Consider the following 21,525-nt stretch of genomic DNA (forward strand, 5'->3'; position numbering starts at 1 on the left):
TTGTTAGTGACATATTGTATTGCATTATTGGTTCTGTTTTTAATATTTAAAGGGGAGAGATTGCAATAAAAGGCTGAAAGGCTGACACATAGGTTATTCATTAATAAGCTGTACACCATATTTGTTCACAAGTTTAACTGTAGGCTATTTTAATCTGTAGACTTGTTATTTTACCCATATCACACTTTTTTTTTTTTAACTCTCATTTGGAATTTTCTCACCAATAGGCCTACGCTATTTCTGTCTTATTCACTTTGGAACCGCTTGACAAAAGGTAATGCTACTTCACTACGTGCATTATATGTCTTGACGTTGAAAGGCAAATTATTTAACCACATTTAACGCCAATAGCCAGTAATCTGCCGACAGAGGGAGCACGGAAGCGCGCGATCGCTTTGACAGAGAGGTGGGTCTGAAGACCAAACCGAGACAGATTGCTTGACAATGTCTTGCGTGTGTTCGTAATCCGTGTCTGGTTTTCAAACGCCAGGCCTATTGTAGACTATCAAACGAGTGCACAAAAAAATGACGGCTGACGGCTTACGGTGACTGGACGGATGACTTTAACCCTGAAAAAAGGTTAGTCCGTTTTTGTTCTATAGAACTATATAGGTGTATGGTCTCTCTGTTGTACGATAACGGAACGTGAAGGTCTTGTTGTTTGCTCTTGATCTGGAATTAACCTACCATGAAAGTGTGCATTGCATTCAATCTAAATGCTTTCATACATTTCATATGTGCAACTTTTTCTAGCGTATGACAGTTAGATAATTATTCTATAACGACGTTGATCCTTCAATTGGCAAATTAATTATCAAAAAGACTGTTTTTTTACATACTTAGGTGCAAATATCTCACAATTCGTCTCTCTTTATTAAGTTTGTTGAACCATGGTGTCCCAAGTTTTAAAGCCAGATTCTTCTTTTTAATAGCTGCAGCAGACATACTGGACTGAATGAATACATTGTCAATTGTTTCGGGGTTATTGTGAAAATATGACATTTTGTAAACTATATCTCAACCTTGACAAAATCACAACTGTACTTTCCCATAATTATCATACTACAGCACAGTAGGCTACTGTATTTAGGTAATCTCACAGTCAGTATCTGTGCACTGTGACTTTTGATTATGCAAGTAGGCCAATTGGGGGGCTCAAACACCATGTGATGATGGCAGTAGCTTTTTGCTTGTAGAGGAGATATCAATCAATCATAAATGAGGCAACACCTCTACTGATATGCCTTGCATATGCCATTGCTAGTTGCATATTAGAATTTCATTTTTGGATCCTGATAGGGTTCAGTGCAGTGCTGTCACTACAACATACTGTATATGGCCACATTTTAGACTGTCTTGTTGCTTTGAACCGGAGCTGTCTGATGGTAGCTTGCCTTGTCTGACAGACAGGCCTGGATGGCTGATCAGAGGAGGCATGTGGTGCTAAAGGGTCTTGCAGCACATGCATCGGAATGACACAGAGACCCACCAATGGTAGGATCCACCTACCGTTTCTTCTTGTACTTGTGGGATATGGTGAGTAAACTCCATTGATTACTGTGATAACCAGCTCAATGGTCCTATGCAACTTTTATGACTGCTTTTATAAAGGGCGTAGTGGTGCTTTATTTCAATGGTACGGCAGCAGCATGAGGAAGAGAGAGAGGTCAGTGGAAGGGTGAGGCTCTCTTCCGTGTGTGCTTTTTTCTGAGGAAGTGACCTATACACTGTGGCATTTGTGATCACAATGCAGAGTAGGAATAGCAGGGAGGGTGTTTTTTTTTCTCCCAAAACTGCACAAGCCAATCATAGCCAAGGAAGAAAAAAAAATGGCTCAAGAATAACCTGATAGTGTGCTTTTTAATGTTTTCTAGTGATGGCTGGACTCCAGTTGTGGCCCTCTGTCCACGTTGCCCTGAGCAATGCCAGCGTGTTTGTGGATTATAACACTGACTGCAATGGCACTGGCCACAACCTGACCATCTCTCTGGTGGACATAGGAAGTAACACCACCTTGCTGACCAGGTACCTCCCCTACAACCAGTCAGAAGGTAGGATGGAGTTCGACTGCTCCTGCTTTCTCTACGCCGGCAGTTTCCGATTCCTCCTGGAACGAACGAGTGACCAGAACGCCTTAGCCAATGGCTCAGCCACCTGGTGGTGGAGTCCAGTACTGCAGATCAGCTGGCCAACCTTTCATATTTCCGTCGAGCAGGCCAACAATCGCACCTCCGGCTCCTTCCAAATCGGCGTGTCCACCAACGACCACTTCCACGCATGCGCCATCGACGGAGCGTCCAGGCTCCTCCTGGAGGTCACCTACCTGGAGTACAATCAGATCGGCAAGAACAACATCAACAAGATCCGGGCACAGACGGAGCACGAGATCACGACGCTGAGGTCGCAGCACGTGGACCTGGACTGCGTCTTCCCCTTTACCGAGCACGACTTCATCCGAGTGGCCCTGAAGTCTCCCCACACCCAGCAAGAGATCAAGGCGTCTGTACCCCTCTACCTGTCTCGCATCTTCCCCTATAAGCTCTTGGTGGACAGCAACCACAGGAGCGGGTGCAATAGGGCAGTTACTGTGCGTCTGGTCCCCCCACCCTGTGCCTTCACCTATGGGAAGGTGTTTGTATACCGGGACGGAGCGTCCAAGATGACCGGGTCTGGGTCCTCCTCCTCTGGCACCGAGGAAGCCACACTTCCTGCTCACCTGGCTTACAATTGGCTGACCCAGGGGGAAAACGAGACTGAGTTCAACTGCTCTGTCTTTGACCCCGGGAAGAATAAGTACTGCTTCCGGTTCATCCTCAACTCCAGTCGCTCACCGAGTCCTGCACAGACCTGTACAGTGGTGCAGAGGATTGCAGGTTAGCAGTTACATGCAACATGCGAATTGTGTTTAGACTGTTTACACAAAACCACATCCAAATAAAATGGCATAGAAAGAACATATACTGTATGTGTAGTGTAGTGTAGTCTGGATCACCAATCCCAAATCTTAACCAAAATTGCCATCAATAACCAGTTGGCCCTACCAGTTTAGGCTGGACTTAACAAGTTGAATTTTTGACAATAAGTTATGTCCACAATAGTACAATGTTATATTGTGTTTACTTTAACCCATCCACCCATCTTGTAACCCAAGTCTAGATCAGTCCAAGAGGTTTGAATACTTAAGGAGCGTTTAAACTGCCACCTAAAAGTACGTCATGAAGCAGAGTGGTTCTGTCTTATTTGAAAGGACCTCCACTAGAACAAGGTGGTTAAAATTAGCATAATCATGGATTCAGCTCCCAGAGAACACAGATACTAATTATAATGTATATTTATACAAGTATTTGTGGATAAAAGTGATGGATCAATATAAATGTAAAGAATTGCTGAACACATCGTCTTAGAACATCAGTGCATCCTGGCATTCTTGAACTGTTTTTCTCTGATCAGTCTAGTACTGCTTACTAATTGCTTTGTTTTTGACTGATTTTCATGTTCCTCGCCATCCCAGAGACGTGGGGTCCGTGGCAGCCGTGGAGCCGCTGTAGTGTGACCTGTGGGGAGGGCGTTCGGGAGCGCACACGCAAGTGTTTGGTGCCATCTGGTGGGGCGATGATTCGGTGCACAGGCTTGGTGAAGGAGCAGTCACACTGCTCCCTAGAGGATTGTGTAGGTAAGTTCACCACCCAAGAGCATTCAGTCCTATATAAGAGCTCTGTAATTTACAAATTTACACACTTACATGTACACAAATATATGCTTACATGTATACAGTAAACTATCATATCAAGTCTGATCACCATGTTCATATTCTGGTAATTGTGTGTGCTTTCATAATAAAGGCATGTTTTTGACTGCTTCATATACTGTATATTTCATACTTTGAATGCAGTAGACTATATAATGCCACATATTTTGTGTCTTTTCATCTGTTTTAGTTCCTGTGCCAGTGCCATCAATGCTCCCTCCTAAGTCTGGCTCTTCACTGCAGGGTAACCTAGTAGGTCTGGCAGGAATCTCCCTGTGCCTGGCAGTGATTGTAGCCACGATTCTCATCACTGTCTGGAGGAAGGTGTGCCGTGCGGCCAAATGCAGCTCGGTGCGTCGCAGCTCCGTGCACTCACCTGGCGGCCGCAAGAACTCGGACGAGGCATCCATCTGTGGACACAGCCTCCAGCGGCCAAGCTTCTCCGACAGCCTCCAGGCCGCTCCTGCCCTCCTGAAGGGCCCACCTCTCGCTGCTGGAGTGTCCAGCCCACCGGAGAGGGCCTTTTCAGGGGGGCATCAACAGAACCTGTCCCTCCCTCTCACCCCTCAGGACCCGGAGAGACTGTCTCCGTCGGGGCAGAAAATCGTGCCGCCAATTTTTGGCTACCGGCTGGCCCAGCAGCAGCTGAAAGAAATGAAGAAACGGGGCTTAAAGGAGGCCACCAAGGTCTACCACGTCTCCCAGAGCCCCATAGACGACACCATGCTGGAGGCTGTGGAGTCCACGCAGAGCGGCCTCACCGCCACACAGCAGGACAGCGAAAGCCAGGACGACTCCAACCTCAGCCGCTACCGAATCAAGTCTCCATTCTTGGAGGGAGCATGGACACCTTCCAAAGCTTCCAAAACCCTCCCCGACAGACTCGGTCCGAAAGCTGACTACAGTCTGGGGTCCCCGACGGCAGGCTTCAGCGCACAGAAGAGGGAGCGGACGGCCGACTGGGTGGAGATGGTGGAGCGCAGCGGCGTCGGCTTATCCAAGAACCCCAACTTCAGGCGCACGTCCAGCTTCCACGAGACCAAGCTGCACCAGCAGTCTACCCCAGTATCAGCGGTGGCTGCCAGGCCCTTCCGGGAGCGGAGCATGACCCAGGTGACACCACGGCAGATCCCCGAGGGAAGCTGCAAGACGCGGGGAGCGTGGGAGCAGCCTCCCCCCATCCGGGAGAGCGAGCCCTGGGCCCCCGGGAAACCCAGAACCTCTGAAAGCACAACAGACAGCAGGAGGCGGCCGTGGATAGAGGCGTTGCCGTGTCTCATCGACCTCAAGGCAAACGCAGGAGGGCTAGCCAGAAGTGTTTCAGCCGGAACCGACACCAGCGCCAGACCGGTGGCTGCCCCGGTTGAGCGGCACCGAGGGGACGTCCCCAGCCCACCAGCGGCTCTCGGGCTGAGCAGGGCCGAGCAGGCCGAGCAGAACTGGAACCGCCGGGGTCCGTCGCCGATCCAGCGGAACATCCTGGCGCGGAAGCTACGTGAGGCCAATGCTAACCCTAACGCCAATGCTAACAACGCTAATGCGGCTTATCATCGGCAGCGCAGCGCCACTTTCTCCGCGACGGCGCAGCGGAGAGACCGCTGCCGCAGCCTCCCGCTCTCAGGTGACTACAGCAACGCCTGTGCCAGCTCACCCTACGGCCTCTCTGAGGCAGAGAAGCGCATGATCGACCTCCCAGGACACCTGGGAGAGGAGGGGGAGGGAGTGGAGCTACCGCCGGGATTGGGAATGCACAGGCGCACCTGAGGTAACACCAGTGACTGGGGAAAACATACACTACCAGTCAAAAGTTTGGACATGTACATACATTTGTACATGTAGCAGTCACTATTAGATGTGAATTCCCTTTGATACACTGTCAAACTACTGAATGTTTATTGTACCAAATGTTGTTTTTGATTATGATTACACAACTTCACTCACTCTAATCACTGATTGTCATTTGCTTTCATTTTTGGGCATAGAGGAAGAAACTGAATGCCCGTAGTACTAACTGTAATAGAGTCTAGTGTGGATTATTTTATGGTATTTGGCAGTTTCTCATCTAAACAGTAACTGAAATCTGCTTTTAGTGCATTTGTAGCAACTCACTCGTGACCATAAATATGTTCCATCTGAAGGACACTGAAGATATAACTTCATAGGGCCTTGACGTGAACAATAGATTTGTTGAAAAATGTCACGAATGCCTTAACCTCCATGCACAAATTGTTCAGTAAGCAGATAACACTGGGGAGAGGTTATTGTATTTGTTTTATCATGTTTAACCTTTCTTTTTTAACTGTTCTGTCAATGTGCACTGTGGTTAACCATGCACAAATGTACTGTTTTTTTATTACTTTTATAGAAAATGTATTATATATAAAATCTGCCTGTTTGATACGTTTTTCATGCAAATAGCATAGAGGTTTAAAAGAAAAGAAACACAACCAAGGGGCCAAATTCAAATGCTGGTTTTATTATCATTGTACTGAATGTAATGGAGGATATTAATTATTGGTTTAATCTAGCCATCACAAGCCCCAGTAAAATGGCATGCAAGGACAATCTTATCATTGTACTGACATGTACTAAGGATGAAAAATAAACTATGCACTATACTACAAAAATCAGTGGTTCCAGTGTTTGTTACTGTGAACGAAGAAAGATAGCAAAAAGGAGGTTTCCAAAAAGGAACCTTTCTTGTATTGCCTAGCAGAAAGGGATCCTGCATGGCCGACTAGCCCTCTGGTCCGGCTCCACTTCCCAGGCCGTCCATGGCATGCTGTGGGCGCACCTTCATGGTGGTGTGCCTGAGGGAGTACCACAGCCCTCTCCAGGTACCCCACACTACGCCATTGTCATTTTCGCCCTTGTACTCGCCTCCTCTGTAGAACTTTCCATTCAGATTGGCAGCGTGACACCTGTATTTTATGAAAAATATTGAAAAATGACATCATAAAGTATTCAAACACAGTTAATGTTTTCTCTAGACAAATAATATGAGTGACCTAGGAAGAGCTGGAGTTTTTTTCTCCTGTTTGCTGATCATATTGTAAACCATAGATATGCTTCCATTGGGTTCCATAACCAACAACATAGGTAGTCTAGGTGAATGGTGCCCACCTTAGTGTGATTTGAGGATGTTACCTAAAGACCAACCCCCACACCTAGAAACCTGTATTGAGTGGCGTTGTGAATACAGCATCAACATGAGCTATCCAGTTTCTATCAAAACTTACCATCTACAAACCCCACATAACAGTTATTCCTATTCACCTTTTCAGAGCATTGCAACAATGACAAATGGGTTATTATGACCAGCGTGCTAGCGAAGTGGCAGTCATATAGGTTTAGTCAATGTTTTACTTTTTTCAGTAATTTTGTGTCAACGATTCCCGGGACACTGAAAGACCAGGCTGCACAAAACATGGTGGGCATGTAGCTCCACAAGGATGGAAGCAAGGACACAGAAAAGTTGTTTTCATCTGTCGCCCACCAACTGCATCGGCCCCCCGAAAAGAGGGTGGGCTGGACACAGTTTTCTGTGAATATCTCGAGAACCGTAGGACCTAGGATGACCAAATTATTTTGGTATGTTGGTCTCCAGGAGCCATGTCAACACATCCCATATCCACTCATTTGAGGTGTAGCAGCAGACATGGGCAGTATTTCAATTATATGTATTTAAAATACGTATTTAATTACTTTAGCGTATTTTGTAATTTGTATTTTGCAGGATTGGGAAAACTCAAATGTAGTTTGTAACAAAATACTTTGAGGGATTGTATTTGAGTATTTCAACTACTTAAATACTTCTCAAATAAGCCAAAATGTCATCACTCAATTGATCAATTAAATTTACTACCCGCTATAACAATGACAATAGGCAATGCTTATCATAAAGCCAAAGGCCAGAATCTTGGTGAATCTGGTTTTAAGAATAGTGCTGGGTGCCTGGAGATATCCTTTGGGCAATTCCCTGTATTCAACTGTAAAGTTGACCTAAACATTTCATTACCTTTTAGGAAGAAAAACATGAAATGTTTACCCATTTTCCATTTTTCTTGCTGTGGTATGCCACATTGTGTCCAACTTAAAAGTCCAACTTTCCTCTATTATGATCCCCTCTGAACATTTGTAAAGTTGAAAAAAATGAAAAGAAAAGTCAATTGTGGGAGCCAAAATGGTCAACTTTATCACCCTTCTGTAAGGACAACATGGGGTGTAAACCCAATTTGTTTGTTTATGTCAATTTTTGTCACCTTGTAGACAACGTAAAGCCCCTTAGAACCCCTTAGAACATTTCAGGAAGTTGAAAGAAATGAAAAACTAGGAGCTTGAATTGTCAGGTGTGTTAAGTGCTACAAGACAAAAATTTGAAAACAATACAGATAAGATACTGAGGAAGAATATTAGGACCACGGCCTTTGACCCCATGACCTTGAGTACCTAATAGCTGATGTTCATTCTTACTGCAGGACAGTATTAAAACTTGGATTTGACATGAGGATTTATGTAAGGAGTAACATCCGCTGAGGTGTCCTGATATGCAGAAATAATGGAGGAGACGGAGACAAAGACCTCCCGGAGTGGAATTCTCTCCCAAGTTAATTCATTCCGTATATTGGGACACCTTATAGGTTGTTATTCTGTTGATCCCCCATGTTGCTAGTAGGCATGCATTTATAGCACAACAAGGGAAATGTAGTTCAGTTTAAAAAGAGACCGACCTGTTCAATTTGTTGTACTACTTTCATTGGTTACGGAAAATGATGGTGGGTAGGTTGCTTTGTTACAGTTGATTCCACTGTTGCGAAGCCTGCTTGTCAGTTCAATCATTGTTTACATTGATATGGGATGGTGATTACATTTTTTACCAGATCTACTTCATAGGTGCCCCAATGTACAGAATTAATAGCCCCCTGCCAGCCAATCAAAAATAGTATTTCTTGTCTCTTAGGGATAAATTTTCAATAATATGCCTTGTTAGTAAACTATGATTATTGTGTGGGTATTTTTGTATTTCCAAATTACTAATTACTTGTATTTTAATTAAATACATTTTTCACATCAGTATTTTGTATTTTATTTTGTTACATTTCATGAGCCATTATTTGTAACAAAAGTTTTTGATGTATTTGTGCCCACCTTTGTGTAGCACCACCTAGTTAATAATGAAAAGGCAAAAATTATGCATTGCAATCGCAGGTATCTTTGGCTGAGAGGTTCAAAACTGCATGAAATTTGAAGTATATGATCATTATGACATATTCTGAATGCATGCAAAGTTTTGGAGGGGGGCCATATCAGCTACACAAACGCACACACACAGGCACGCACACACTCACTCACACACACCCACGCACACACACACACACACACACACACACACACACACACACACACACACACACGCACACACGCATGCACACACTATGCACACACTCATTTACATACACAAAAGTTGCAAGAGTAGGGGCTGGAGTAGGAGATGGAGACAAATTGACAAGCATGATTTATTTTTGCGGAGAGAATGTGCAGGACTGAGCGGCAGTCATATTTTGTACCGCTTTGCGGTACATCTAGTTGTCCTTATATGTGGTGTGATTTGGAAAAGGATAGGATGGTATCAGAACCTTAAGTTGGGGAAATTTCACCATGCGATGGGTTTTCCCAGACCCCATCACATATGGAGACTAGATGTACACATTTAAGGATCAAATTGCTTATTCAAAATTCAGCATAAATAAAACGTACTCAGCCCTTAAATCAAAGCTATATAACTCTTTGTATAATGTCACGTTTATGTATGTGTGTAAATTAACTCTCCATTTATAATCAGATTTAATCTCAGAATCGTAGCTGACCTGTTGTACCACCAGCCGCCTATGTTCTCCTCAGCACAGTTGCCCTGCAGGTAGCGGTCGTTGTCCTGGTCTCTGGTGCTAAACTGCATGCCGCTGAGCGAGGCTGACCACTGCTCCACCATGTTGGTCCCACCGGAGAGCCCATCTCCTGCCTGGCCACTGCATACACCCACACTCAGCCTGTACTGGTCCTGCAGAGGAGCACACGCACACAGAGATCAGCTCAGGCAGACAGGAGGTCAGTCTAATGCAGTGCTTCCAGGTTTGGTGTGGAACAGGTGTGGGAAATAAATGGAACATAAAGGGAAGAAATGCCCGCACTCTGCTAAAACTCCCATATATTTATTAAATGTTGCGACCTGGCTGGGTCTTCCTCAGGCAAATCATTTTTTTTTTTTTTCTTTGAGTTCTAGTTCCATTTGCCCTGCACCTCACCGGTGGGGATGTGCACACTTCTACAACTACTCTAAATAAATGGAACATGAAATGAAATGTCTGTGTACCTGGCTTCAGGTAACTAGAGTGACTACCCTTTACTGATCCTGCATATTGATATATTGTATGAATAAACAGCCTACAGTTAACTCTTAAGTGATTTTGTCCTGGTTTAGCAGATTAAACAAAACTGTGTCCGATCTGAGATGGAGTGAACTACCACCTAGAACTACCATCTGATGTTGAAATGGACACAGATAGATGTGGATGTAAGGAAAGAAGGAAACGGTCAGGAGGAAAAGGTGATTGTTCACATCCCAATTGCAGGAGTCAAAAAACAACTTTTGACAATAAAAAGTCTTCTCTCCTTTTTTGAGTGTTTTTTTTTATTATCCACCTGAAGTCGACCGGTGGAAACATTGTTTGAGCCATTAAAAACATTTCAAGATATTAGTCTGTATCAAATATGTTGCAGAGGGTTGAAATAAGTGACAGGTGAAGAGGGAGTTTTACAAATGTGTCAGTGGTAAGACAAACAGTGGCAACAACAAGACGAAGACAGCGAGTAAACGAGTAAAACGAGTAAAATTATTTTTGTCTTGCTGAAGCTAGATCAGGCCAAATTTATTTGCGATCAGGCCAAATTTATTTGCTGAGTTAATACCACAAGGAAAACCCTATTCACAAACATCAGTGGGTTAGCTCAATGCTCCCATAAGGCACACGATAGCTTTGCTTGTAAATTATTATGTCTCCAGCTATCCATAATAAACTACCTCTTCTCTAATGGTGTGTGGGAGGGATGCTAAAGCTTACCTTTTCATCAGAGATTTTAAAGTTGTCATAGATGGCATACTTTGTTTGCCCATTCCAGTCCATCAGATCAATCTTCAACAGATACTCATCTAGAGCACAGGGAAATAAACTGTATGACTTCGTCAACATTCAAGTTTAACCAGAAATATATATGCATCAATAGTATACATTTTATGTATGCATTGTATATTTTGATGTGTTTGACGTATATGAACAGGCCAGGGGTGACAAAATAATTGGGCCCCTCATCCATACACGCTCCAGCATTAAAGAGAAACTACGCAGTTTTGGCAATTTCTTTGCTGTTTTCTCGCTTTTTGCTCGCAGGTTTCTCTGCAGAGCTCCCTCTACAGCTTCAAAGTATAGGATTTACGGCACTCCTCAATCGGGCAGTCTGTCGTTTTCCTCTTTCCCTGTTTCCCCTCCGACAACGGTTTACTCGCTTTCTGCTTCTGCTCTGCTCTGCTTCTCTAGCTCTGCCATGACTAATGTCTGAGAAACTCCATCACTACCTAGTCAGTGCCTGGCGTGTATGTGTGTAGTGCAGTAAAGCAATTTGTTACATTGTGAGGGTGCGAGCTATGGCTGCGAGACTTTCTGTCTCCGTCAGCCCGCCGGCCCAAAGTTGGAAGGGTGCTTTTTCCGCTCACAGGCGCTAGGGGGAAGCGAGACGGCCACCATTCAACCCGAAAAAAGTCATATAACCATTCCAATGACTTTGAAGCTGTTCAGTTAAGGTAAATTAAGCTAAAAAAAACCTGCATAGTTCCCCTTTAAGTAGAACATATACATTCCTTGGCCTTGGGGGGTGGGGTCATCTGTGCCCTTAGACCCTTGCTGATGGCAGGACTTATTACAAGGTATCTATATGATGGCAGTCTTACCTCCAATGAGTACAGAATGAATGTTTTCATTCCCCAACCAAAACTCATCGTTCCACAACTCATAATTTCCAAACCCATCACGGTAATCAGCCCAGTCCCTTCAGAAATTCACAAGGGGGGGGAAAGTAAATATAATTGCATTTTACCATATCTCTCATACATTCAAATGAGAAACATGTTTAGGGGGAGCTAACTAAATGCTGATGGTTTTGTCTTACCTGTTGAAGTCTACCTTTCCATTGCGACGTTTCTGAAACACAGTCCACCCCCCACCATCTTCCATATCACAGTACACCAGAAATGGCTCTGAGGCTGCCTTTGGCTTGATTCGGTAGAAGCCACTGGGTGGTTGCAGTCTGTCATATAACTCAGAGCAATCTAGAAAGCACAACAACATGATTTAACTAGTGGTCAATACCTTTCCCCTTAGAGTTATCCTTCACAGGGTGTGCTTTAACAAGCTTGACCTTTATCGTGTACTAGTAAATTCCCAGGACCAAGCGGTAAAAGTGGAGCAGTTGTCTTGTATGTGACTGTGTCATTTGGTATGGAGATCTGGCGCAGTTTAGGAGGTGGGAAATATCTGTACTCTCGTAGGTTTTGCAGTTGCCATTCCCCAAGCACCAGCTTGTGATCCAGCGTCTGGATGCTCTGCTTGAGTTCTGACAAGCCCAGCATACATTCTTCCTTCGCCTCGGGTGAAATAAACAAGACATAACAGTCTAAACAGCGTAACATTTAATCAATTAGCACTTTTAAAATCAATCATATTTCAGAAGTACCACAAAAATGTGAAGAGTTGTAAAACGACATACTGAGAGTGGTGGAAAGGCACCGGCATGGCACTGCCACACCATGTTGAGCACCAGGAACAGAGACACAACCAGTGGCATCAGATATGTGTGTGCGCACGCACTGGTGTTTGCAGTGGCCTTAAGAGATAACAGTGAATCAAAAAGTGTGCTCCATCCTTCAAGTGAAATGCCATAATTTTCATACTCGAGTCATTTTCCATTTTTAATGTGTTGTGTTTCTTTGGATTTGTTTAGAATGTGTTCCTGTTTTGTTCAGACCAAAAATGTGCCTTACCTTGATGAATCCTTGATGCGCTTCGCACGTTCCCCGTCCAGAAGCAAAAGAAATAGCCCGTTGTTTTCTGACAGGGGTTTGCTTGCAGTATTTATAGAACCTGTTGGTTCCGCATGTTCTACATTAAATTCAGCAAAGAACGGGAAAGGTGTCGTAACTTTTCCCATTCCTGGCATTCCACAGCTGGTAGGTTGAGTTTTTGGATCTTAGAAGCCAGGGACATCAACCAATATTTTGACCTTATCTTGATTTTAGTCCTGATACATAAAAGCTGCTTTTCGGTTGTGTGAGAGAGTGAAAACTCAAAGCAGTGTTTAATTGGAAACAGCTGTGGCCGAATTCCTTACAATCTGATTGCTTTTATAATAACTTGCATATATACGTATAAGACATGAAATGCAGAGTTGTAGCATGGCACAGCATACACATAAACCATTCAGACTCTAACTTGGAGAGGAAAAGGTAGTGGCTTCTGGAGCGCATCAGGAAGTTCAAAACCGCTACGTTAGCAGAGAAGGGGCGGCGGAATAACTGTGGATGTAAGGAAAGAAAAATACCACGAGCAACCTTTGGACCTTTTCCTTAGTATCCTCATGGTAAGTCACAAGACAGATACTACATTTCCAAAGACAGTTAGTCGGCACAAGGCAGGGAATGGGCTTGAAAATGCTAAGTAGGAAAGTAACGTTTTGATACTGCAAAGTTCACACCGCAAGGGAAACAAAAGGGTTGCATTCCGTCCGTCCGTCCTCCTCCGAGAACTGTCCGGTTTGTATCGTTTTTTATGTGGAATTCGTATTCTTTAAACCTTTGACAATATTGATAGTAAATGCACTTGGTAATTGTTGGACAAGTGCATTTGATTTGCATTAATGTGATATTTTTAACAGCTTACACATAATTGTTTCAGCAATGTTACTGTTTGCACTTTTCTTGCACATTCATGGTTTTCCCCTTAAACATTAATAGTAGGCTACACCGTAGGTCATCATATTATCTACTTTTGTATTCAGAATTGATATATTCGTATTATTATTAACAGTTAAATTGCATTTAAGTATGTGAAAGACTCTGGTTGTCCATGATGCACCATAAGTAAAGTGAATTTCAAGTCTTGCTTGCTTTAAAATAGCCAAAAATGTAGGCCTATCACCGGCCCTGTGGGTGTATTGATGGTGTCTGTGTCATCAGGATCCAACTGACATGTCATCCGTGCATTTTAACCCTGGGCTGGATGCCAAAGAGGTTAATGGGTAAGTCGAAAAACTTTCAGGCTAATCTGAACACTACACAAGCTCTTGTAACCTTTAGGCTGTCTTTTTAGAACAAAACATTTCCATCTAGAATAGCATGTAACACTTTCATTTCCATTTGAACAGTCATGCATTTGCACAATCATCTTTGGTGTTGGTTGAATGTCATGGGGTGATGTCCATGGTATTGTGATATTAACTGGTATTCCCCTTTATTTCAGAAATAAAGAAGAAGAAGCTCAAGTCAAGATTGATGATGGCAAAGAGGAGACTGATGAGCCTGATACTCTCTACCAGTAAATCTATAACTCTTATCTTATTCTTCAGGCTTACGATGGTTTTTCACAGATGATTCAAATGATGCTCATAATTATCTTCACCACATAAGCAGAGTTTATATTGATATAGATATACAGTTGATGCGTTGTAGGCTACTTTTAGTTGAGTTCATGAAGTCACATGTCTTGAAAGACCATCCTAAAAGGCGGACACAAAGATTTTATGGAGCTTTCAGCAGCGAACCCCGACCAGTAGGCACGGCTGAAGTGCCCTTGAGCAAGGCACCTAACCCTTCACTGCTCCCCGAGCGCCGCTGTTGATGCAGGCAGCTCACTGCGCCGGGATTAGTGTGTACTTCACCTCACTGTGTGTACACTGTGTGCTGTGTGTGTTTCACTAATTCACGGATTGGGATAAATGCAGAGACTAAATTTCCCTCACGGGATCAAAAGAGTAAAAAAAAAAAAAAAATACCTAAATGACCAGGGAGGCTGTCAAATGAAACACAGCACAGGGACTCATCATCTCTAACCGCTTGGTGAAGTGCAGTGGAGGTCTAATCGTGAGTTACATGTCCAGAAATGACTACCCTTTTTCCTAACTATGCATAACTTTGCTTCTTCTCCGTTTAGAAAAGTCCGAAAGAAGATTACTCCTTTTGTGATGTCCTTTGGTTTTCGGTAAATGCTTTAAATTTTTTACATACTGTGACTAACATTTTCCTCTCCCAAATGTATTTTGGTTTAACCAAGTTATAATGCATATTCTCAATAAATCTGATCTGCAGGAACGCTGCAATAACAACACACCTGTATGTGTAGGCTACTGTACATCTGTACTGTAAGTCGTTTGGGATAAAAGCTTCGACTAAATGAGCAAACGTGTCTCCTCTGTGTGCCCTTAGAGTGTTCGGTGTGGTGCTCATCATTGTGGACATCTGCCTGGTCATCGCTGACTTGGCCATTCCCCAGCAGAACCGTGCGGGTCTGGGGGACACACTGGAGGCTATCTCTCTGGCCATTGCCATCTTCTTCCTGGTGGATGTGCTCCTCAGGGTATATGTGGAAGGGTAAGGAAGACCCCTGGATCAGTCACTCCAAGGCTTGCTTCTCTCTCTCTCTCTCTCTCTCTCTCTCTCTCTCTCTCTCAGCTAGGCTTTAGGTTCTCAGGCTTTGTGCTGGAATTCAGATATGGGCCAGCCCACGAGCATTTGGTATTGTAGTGGTTAAGGAGCTTGGCTATTATGCAGCCATAAAAGTCAAGGTTCAATTTCCAACTGCTACCGTTGTACCCTTGAGCAAGGCACTTAACCCCAATTTGCTCCAGGGAGATTTGTTGGCAATTGGTATCTGTAAGTCGCTTTGGATAAAAGCGTTAGCTAATTGCATAAACACAAACATTAAGATTTGGAAATAGATAATCACACAATATTGATTGCATGTAAGGGGGCAAATGGCTTCAGAAATGTCCCTTTAGCCCTGTCTGCTGTCTCTTAGCATATTTAGTGTGGATGGCTAGACTAAAAGTAGAATGTGACTATCCTAAAGAGTTTCTGTGGAGGGATAAGGAAGGCCCTGGAAGGTCTCCTTACATATCCTACTTGATCTGTTCTCTCTGTCTCTATTTGTGATTGTGTGGTTTGGCTAATAAGCACGCATAAAGTAACATTAAGTGCAGTAAATAATCAACAGTGTCAGTGAACTATACGTGCTGTGATAGTGAGCGTCCAGCAATGCAGACTTGCACCATAAAACTTAGAATGACCACACCAGTGGTGACTGGATTTTTATGTTAAATATCCACATGTGAGTTGAGACAAAGCAGCTAAAGCTGCAGCAGAAGTGACCGTATATAACAAAACCTGCCTTCTTCTACTTAAATTGAGAGTGACCACGTTGTTCAGTTTTATTTCTAAGGCTATAGAGTAACAACAGCAGGGTTCTCTAGATACATACGAGGTAATGGGGAGGATAAGGTTTTGAAATGGGACCTACAATGTGGAGGAGGAAAGTCACAAATGTGCTGATTCAGGGGATTGCCTTCACCATAGGAAGTATGCACAGGAAGTGTTCGCTTCTATCAGGCAGTTATTCCTGGATATTTCGCTGACTTGTTTTTAACATGAATTTCATCTTGATTGAAATGCAGTGACGATCGTCAAACACAAAGACTTCGTCAGCATGACATTTCATTCATATTAAAGATAGAAAAATAGTCAAATTTATCACAGTAGTTACTCCTAATGTATACCATGATGCTTTATGGTAATGTGTACTTTGTAAAATACTAGGTAAAATAATATGATAGTACACCAAGGCATGTGGTCCTTCAACATAAGATATTCAGAAAGACTATGACATTTTGTTTTGCAGATTTAAAGTGTACTACAGCTCCAAGCTGAATATCATGGACACCTGCATTGTGGTAGTTACTTTAGTCATCACTATGATCTATACTTTCTCAGACTTCTCAGGAGTGAGCCTCATCCCAAGGTACTGTCACTCTTGTCTTTCTGATCTTTAAATCTAGTTACATTCTACTGTGAATCAGAGGTAATGACTTTACTGTGTATCTTCTGTGCCTTTATAGAGTGTTTAACTTCCTGAAGGCATTGAGAATCATTATCCTGTTCCGTGTCTTTCGCCTGGCCTCACAGAAGAAGGAACTGGAGAAAGTTACCAGGAGAATGGTGAGTTTAGGACCTAGACAGAGACCCTCGGTAATACCAAACCTTTGTTGTGGCACAACATGTCTTAAAATGATAGAAAGACTATTAAACACTGCGTTCTTAGTTTTTGGATGGTTGTGGCACAACACTGTTTTTGGGGAACAACCTAGACAGTTGTCACACTGCAGCTACCATCAGTAGGAATGTGAACATGGATGATCTTCAATTGAAAGTTTACTTTACTTGTGCAGGTCTCAGAAAACAAGCGGCGCTATCAGAAAGATGGGTTTGACCTTGACCTTACGTATGTCACAGGTGGGTGTAATTCATGGGTGGTGCACCAGGGCGACAGTACTGTGTTGAGTGAATGTTGCCTCATATCATATTTCTTTCCAGATCGAGTCATCGCCATGTCTTTTCCATCTTCTGGGAAGCAGTCTCTCTACAGAAATCCAATCAAAGTGAGCAAGACTTTTTTTGAGAACATCAGTACTCCAGTGATTCAGTGGAACAAAAGACTAAACCAGCAGAGACGGATATAGAATAGAGAAAGATGACCTCAAAAACAAATAGATTTTTCAATAGCAAACTAAAAATTCAGTGCATGCTTGTATACTGTGATTTAGGATGACCGCTTGTACTGTGTAGAGGAACACACTATGGAATGTGTCTGATTTTTTTTTTTTTTTTTTTATAGGAGGTGGCAAGATTCCTTGACACCAAACATCTTGATCATTACAAAGTATACAACCTCTGCAGTAAGTGAACACATAGACCGCTGAAACTGTAGAAAATGTTTGTAGAAAATGTTCATATAAACAGAAAGAATGGATATTTCAAAATCTATTTTGTCACTACATAACACAACTCCTGTTTGACTTGCCAGGTGAAAAGGGCTATGATCACGAGTTTTTCCACTACAGAGTCGAGCGCGTGCTCATAGACGACCATAATGTGCCATCTTTAGAGTAAGTATCACCTGCTGCACTATGGACATTTTCATATAATGTTGTTCCACTACAGGATCTACCGGTACTGTGGTTTACTGTGTATTCTAAGGTCTTTTAAAACACATGAGCATTGTGCTAGAAGTCCACTCATGTTTGGACTTCTGATCTCTTATAACTTTATGGTCCCTTTGTTTTCAGCGAATTACATGTCACATTCTTGTGTTTATAATATTCTTGTTCTTGTTATTCTTATTCTTGTTATTCTTGTTCTTGTTGTTTGTCTCTGCTAGTGATATGCTGAAGTACACTGCCAGTGTGAGGGAGTGGATGTCAGCTGATTCCAGGAATGTTATTGCCATTCACTGCAAAGGAGGGAAAGGTAAGGCCCGTTTCACACCGGGTACGTGGCGTGAACGTTGCGTGTCAATTGCGTGGCGTCTGCGTGGCGTTTTATATGACTTTGATTACCAGAAGCAGCGGCAGCCTCTCTTTTTCTCACGTCATTTTTTTTTCTTCAGTGTTTTGAATGGAGACGCTTCAACCGATTCAAACACTTGTGCACACTGCAGAGTATAGATTTGACTCTAGAAATGTGATATTATTTAAGTCTTCAATATTCTGGAAACCATTACCATCATTTCCGAAATATTAGCCGCGGTTAATACATTGATTTTGCTAAATTTCTTCAGCTATGAGGTTAATACATAGGGGCAGTTAATATGGAATTAATATGGTTCGTTTTTTTTACTTGCATACAACACTGTCCTGCGGTATACACAATGGGGCTAATACACAGGAAATGACTGTATTGAAAACTAAATGCCAGTGATGTATCTTAGGAGATGTTGAAAGCAGGTAGCATGTCTGCATCTGTTTTACTGTACTATTGTGTAATAGTGTAGTGGAAGGCATTGAGTTTGAGAATCAGTACCTGACCGTTGCAGGTCTCTGTCTGCCTAATAGCTGACCTTTAACTTTAAAACTTAAAAACTCTTCCTCATCCAATGCTAGACACTAGTGAGTGTGCTTTGCAACATGACGTAACTATTTCATATTTTTTAGGGCGCACTGGGACGCTGGTCTGCACATGGCTAATTGACAGTGACCAGTTTGAGAGCGCTCAGGTTAGCAAGCTCATATACAGTATTTGGCTTTTTTTTTGGTTTTACACTGACGCGTATGCTAATATGACTTTCCTGTTATAATCTGCAGGAGAGTCTGGACTACTTTGGAGAGAGGAGAACTGACAAAAGCATGAGCTCCAAGTTCCAGGGAGTGGAGACACCCTCTCAGGTGCACACTAATGCTTACATCATCACGTGTTGTTGAGCTTGAATATGATTTTAACCAAAGTTTAAATTAAAAAATATATTTGTGCAAGTGTTCAAAACCTAGTTCAACTATTGGTGCATGAAACTATTACAACCGAGGCCAATACTGCAAATGGCAGAATTAAAAATAGAAATACTTTGTTAGGCGAATGATTGGTATTGACTCGGGACTCTCTGTTATGTCTTCAGAGCAGGTACGTTGGATATTATGAAGTCATGAAGACCAAGTATAACCGTCAGCTGCCCCCTGACAGGTTCCTGAGGATAAAGAGCGTCCGCATTCACTCCATCGCAGGTGAAGTATCCAGGTCTTCTTCAGCTTTTGACAAAGGCTGCCATACACACATGCACTGTTTTTAAGGCAGTACGCAGTGTCTTGCTCACACTGGGTTTTGGACATGGAAATGTCCGCCTATAGATTATTTACAAACATGTAAATGGTCCAATGTACTGAGCTCTCTTGTTAAACCTGAGACGCTTTTATAAAAGTGAAATGTAAATAGTCCTTTTTATATGCTGTGTAGTGATAAATAATGAGCATTTTCATCTTTGTCACACACTGCTAAATGGTAAATACTGTGTTGCGTACACATTAGAAATGTTGGCAAAAATCATATTTCAAACAAATCCATATGCAGGTGTGGGCAAAGGCAGTGGCATTGACCTGACAGTAAAAATTATTGTGAGGAGAGAACTTGTGTTCCAGTGTGTCTGTGCCAAGCAGGAGAAATGTGCGGTAAGAAAAGTTTGAAAATAATTGTAATGATATCCATTTATCGCTCTCTGTCTCTTGCTGTTCCTCTTTATTGATATTGGTTGATGTTTGTTTGTTTGTTTGTTTGTCTATCTGTCTGTCTGTCTTTTCTTCGTTGGTTTACTTTTCATTAACTAATTCATGGCTTGATTGGTGTTACAGCTGTTTCCAGATACTGGCAATAATGCCGTGGTCATCAGTTTACAGGACTGTCCGGTTATCTCAGGGGATATCAAGGTCATGTTTGAATCCAGTGCTGTAAGTTTTTATACTGTATTGCACAACGACCAACAATTTGATTACATCTGCATACTTTTACAGTGATTTGTCTTATGCAGTAAAACTAATCCAACCTCCACACAGGGTCTTCCAAAGGGATATGAGAACTGCCCCTTCTACTTCTGGTTCAACACCTCCTTTGTTGAGAATAATAAGTACGATTTATTTGACTTCTGATTTGACTCATTTGACGCATTTTTGTGAGACATTATACCCTCACATCTTACATCTCCTCTCTTCCACCGCTCCAGGTTGTTTCTGTCCAGGGAAGAACTGGACAATCCACACAAATCGAAGGTGTGGGACATCTACAAAGAGGACTTTGGTGTGACTCTGTCCTTCTGTGACCCTTGATGAGGTGTAAGTGGACAGGACATGTCTGCTTCCCCTCACTGAAGACAAATCGTCCTCGTTGTAGTAAACTTAACGAATGGGGACACAAGACGAGTAGGGGGAGACAACTAAGCACTCCAACTCAGGAGAATGGATCTTAAGCTCTTACAACATAAATATGTTTTCATATAAAACAATATGAATATAGTACATAAAACATATTTTTGGATAGACTTGTTTGGTCAGTCTATGATTCAGTCCTCAGAAATCCTAGACTTCTCCGTGGTGTAATTTACCTGTGAAAAAGGGATGGGATACTTGCTCAATCTGTGAAAGGGAGATTTAGGAATATATTTAAATGTATAATCTTATACTTTGTATCTTGTACATCTATTTAGCACTATTTGGTACAATATAGTGAGTTGAATGTTGTTATTGGTGCACATGTGTAATCATTATTTTGACAGACATTCTGACATATGGGTATGAAAGGGATTCACTATATTTCCACCACAAGTTCACTTCCAGAAAACGAAGACATAAAAGAGTATGAATTTTAAGTGAGTGGACAAAGATACTACATACTGTATGTAACCTACTGAGGTTTGAATGGATTTATAATGTCTTGAATTGTTCAACGACTTGAACAATGGCTCATAATTGTGAAGGTGTTTATTAATAAATGTAGGCTACTGTTTGAATCTTTGGTGTCAATGTGTCAAAAACACTCTTCGTAAGTAGCAACTTCCTCTGGACCATGATCCTGCACAGGCCTGGCTTGGACTTGCACCAGACCACTTCCTGTGTCAGTTGCCGGTTTGTGGAACTGGCTGACATTC

At 42.6% G+C, this 21,525-nt stretch overlaps 3 protein-coding genes across 4 annotated transcripts; 2 read left to right on the plus strand and 1 right to left on the minus strand.

The window, feature by feature from the left end:
* The first annotated feature begins 454 nt into the window (after positions 1-454).
* On the plus strand, positions 455-6,100 carry thsd1 (thrombospondin, type I, domain containing 1). The gene is made up of 5 exons (XM_076274237.1): positions 455-579; positions 1,407-1,536; positions 1,875-2,873; positions 3,512-3,673; positions 3,939-6,100. The coding sequence occupies exons 2-5, from the start codon at positions 1,473-1,475 to the stop codon at positions 5,510-5,512; spliced, it is 2,799 nt and encodes a 932-aa protein (XP_076130352.1). The 5' UTR covers positions 455-579; positions 1,407-1,472; the 3' UTR covers positions 5,513-6,100.
* Positions 6,101-6,446: 346 nt separating this feature from the next.
* fgl1b (fibrinogen like 1B) lies at positions 6,447-13,176 on the minus strand. The gene is made up of 8 exons (XM_076274238.1): positions 12,840-13,176; positions 12,566-12,682; positions 12,218-12,443; positions 11,969-12,128; positions 11,751-11,848; positions 10,867-10,955; positions 9,616-9,806; positions 6,447-6,669 (listed from the first exon to the last, which is right to left on the minus strand). Exons 2-8 carry the CDS (start codon positions 12,641-12,643, stop codon positions 6,486-6,488), a joined length of 1,026 nt encoding a protein of 341 aa, XP_076130353.1. The 5' UTR covers positions 12,644-12,682; positions 12,840-13,176; the 3' UTR covers positions 6,447-6,485.
* Positions 13,177-13,356: 180 nt separating this feature from the next.
* On the plus strand, positions 13,357-21,387 carry tpte (transmembrane phosphatase with tensin homology). 2 transcript variants are annotated; one of them, XM_076274570.1, is made up of 19 exons: positions 13,357-13,435; positions 14,031-14,092; positions 14,314-14,388; positions 15,004-15,051; positions 15,276-15,440; positions 16,744-16,863; positions 16,961-17,060; positions 17,291-17,354; positions 17,436-17,500; positions 17,737-17,797; positions 17,926-18,007; positions 18,280-18,368; positions 19,052-19,113; positions 19,202-19,282; positions 19,510-19,615; positions 19,959-20,056; positions 20,237-20,332; positions 20,438-20,508; positions 20,605-21,387. In XM_076274570.1, exons 1-19 carry the CDS (start codon positions 13,433-13,435, stop codon positions 20,705-20,707), a joined length of 1,551 nt encoding a protein of 516 aa, XP_076130685.1. In that variant the 5' UTR covers positions 13,357-13,432; the 3' UTR covers positions 20,708-21,387. The 2 variants fall into 2 exon arrangements, with proteins under 2 accessions (XP_076130685.1, XP_076130686.1); XM_076274571.1 differs by lacking the exon at positions 13,357-13,435 and adding an exon at positions 13,460-13,607.
* The last annotated feature ends 138 nt before the right edge of the window (positions 21,388-21,525 follow it).

Source organism: Alosa pseudoharengus, unplaced genomic scaffold (assembly GCF_046254945.1).
Source record: "Alosa pseudoharengus isolate Yale_2024_CS ecotype anadromous, Long Island Sound unplaced genomic scaffold, YU_APseudo_1.1 YU_APseudo_1.1_scf_8, whole genome shotgun sequence".
Taxonomy (NCBI): Eukaryota; Metazoa; Chordata; class Actinopteri; order Clupeiformes; family Clupeidae; genus Alosa; species Alosa pseudoharengus.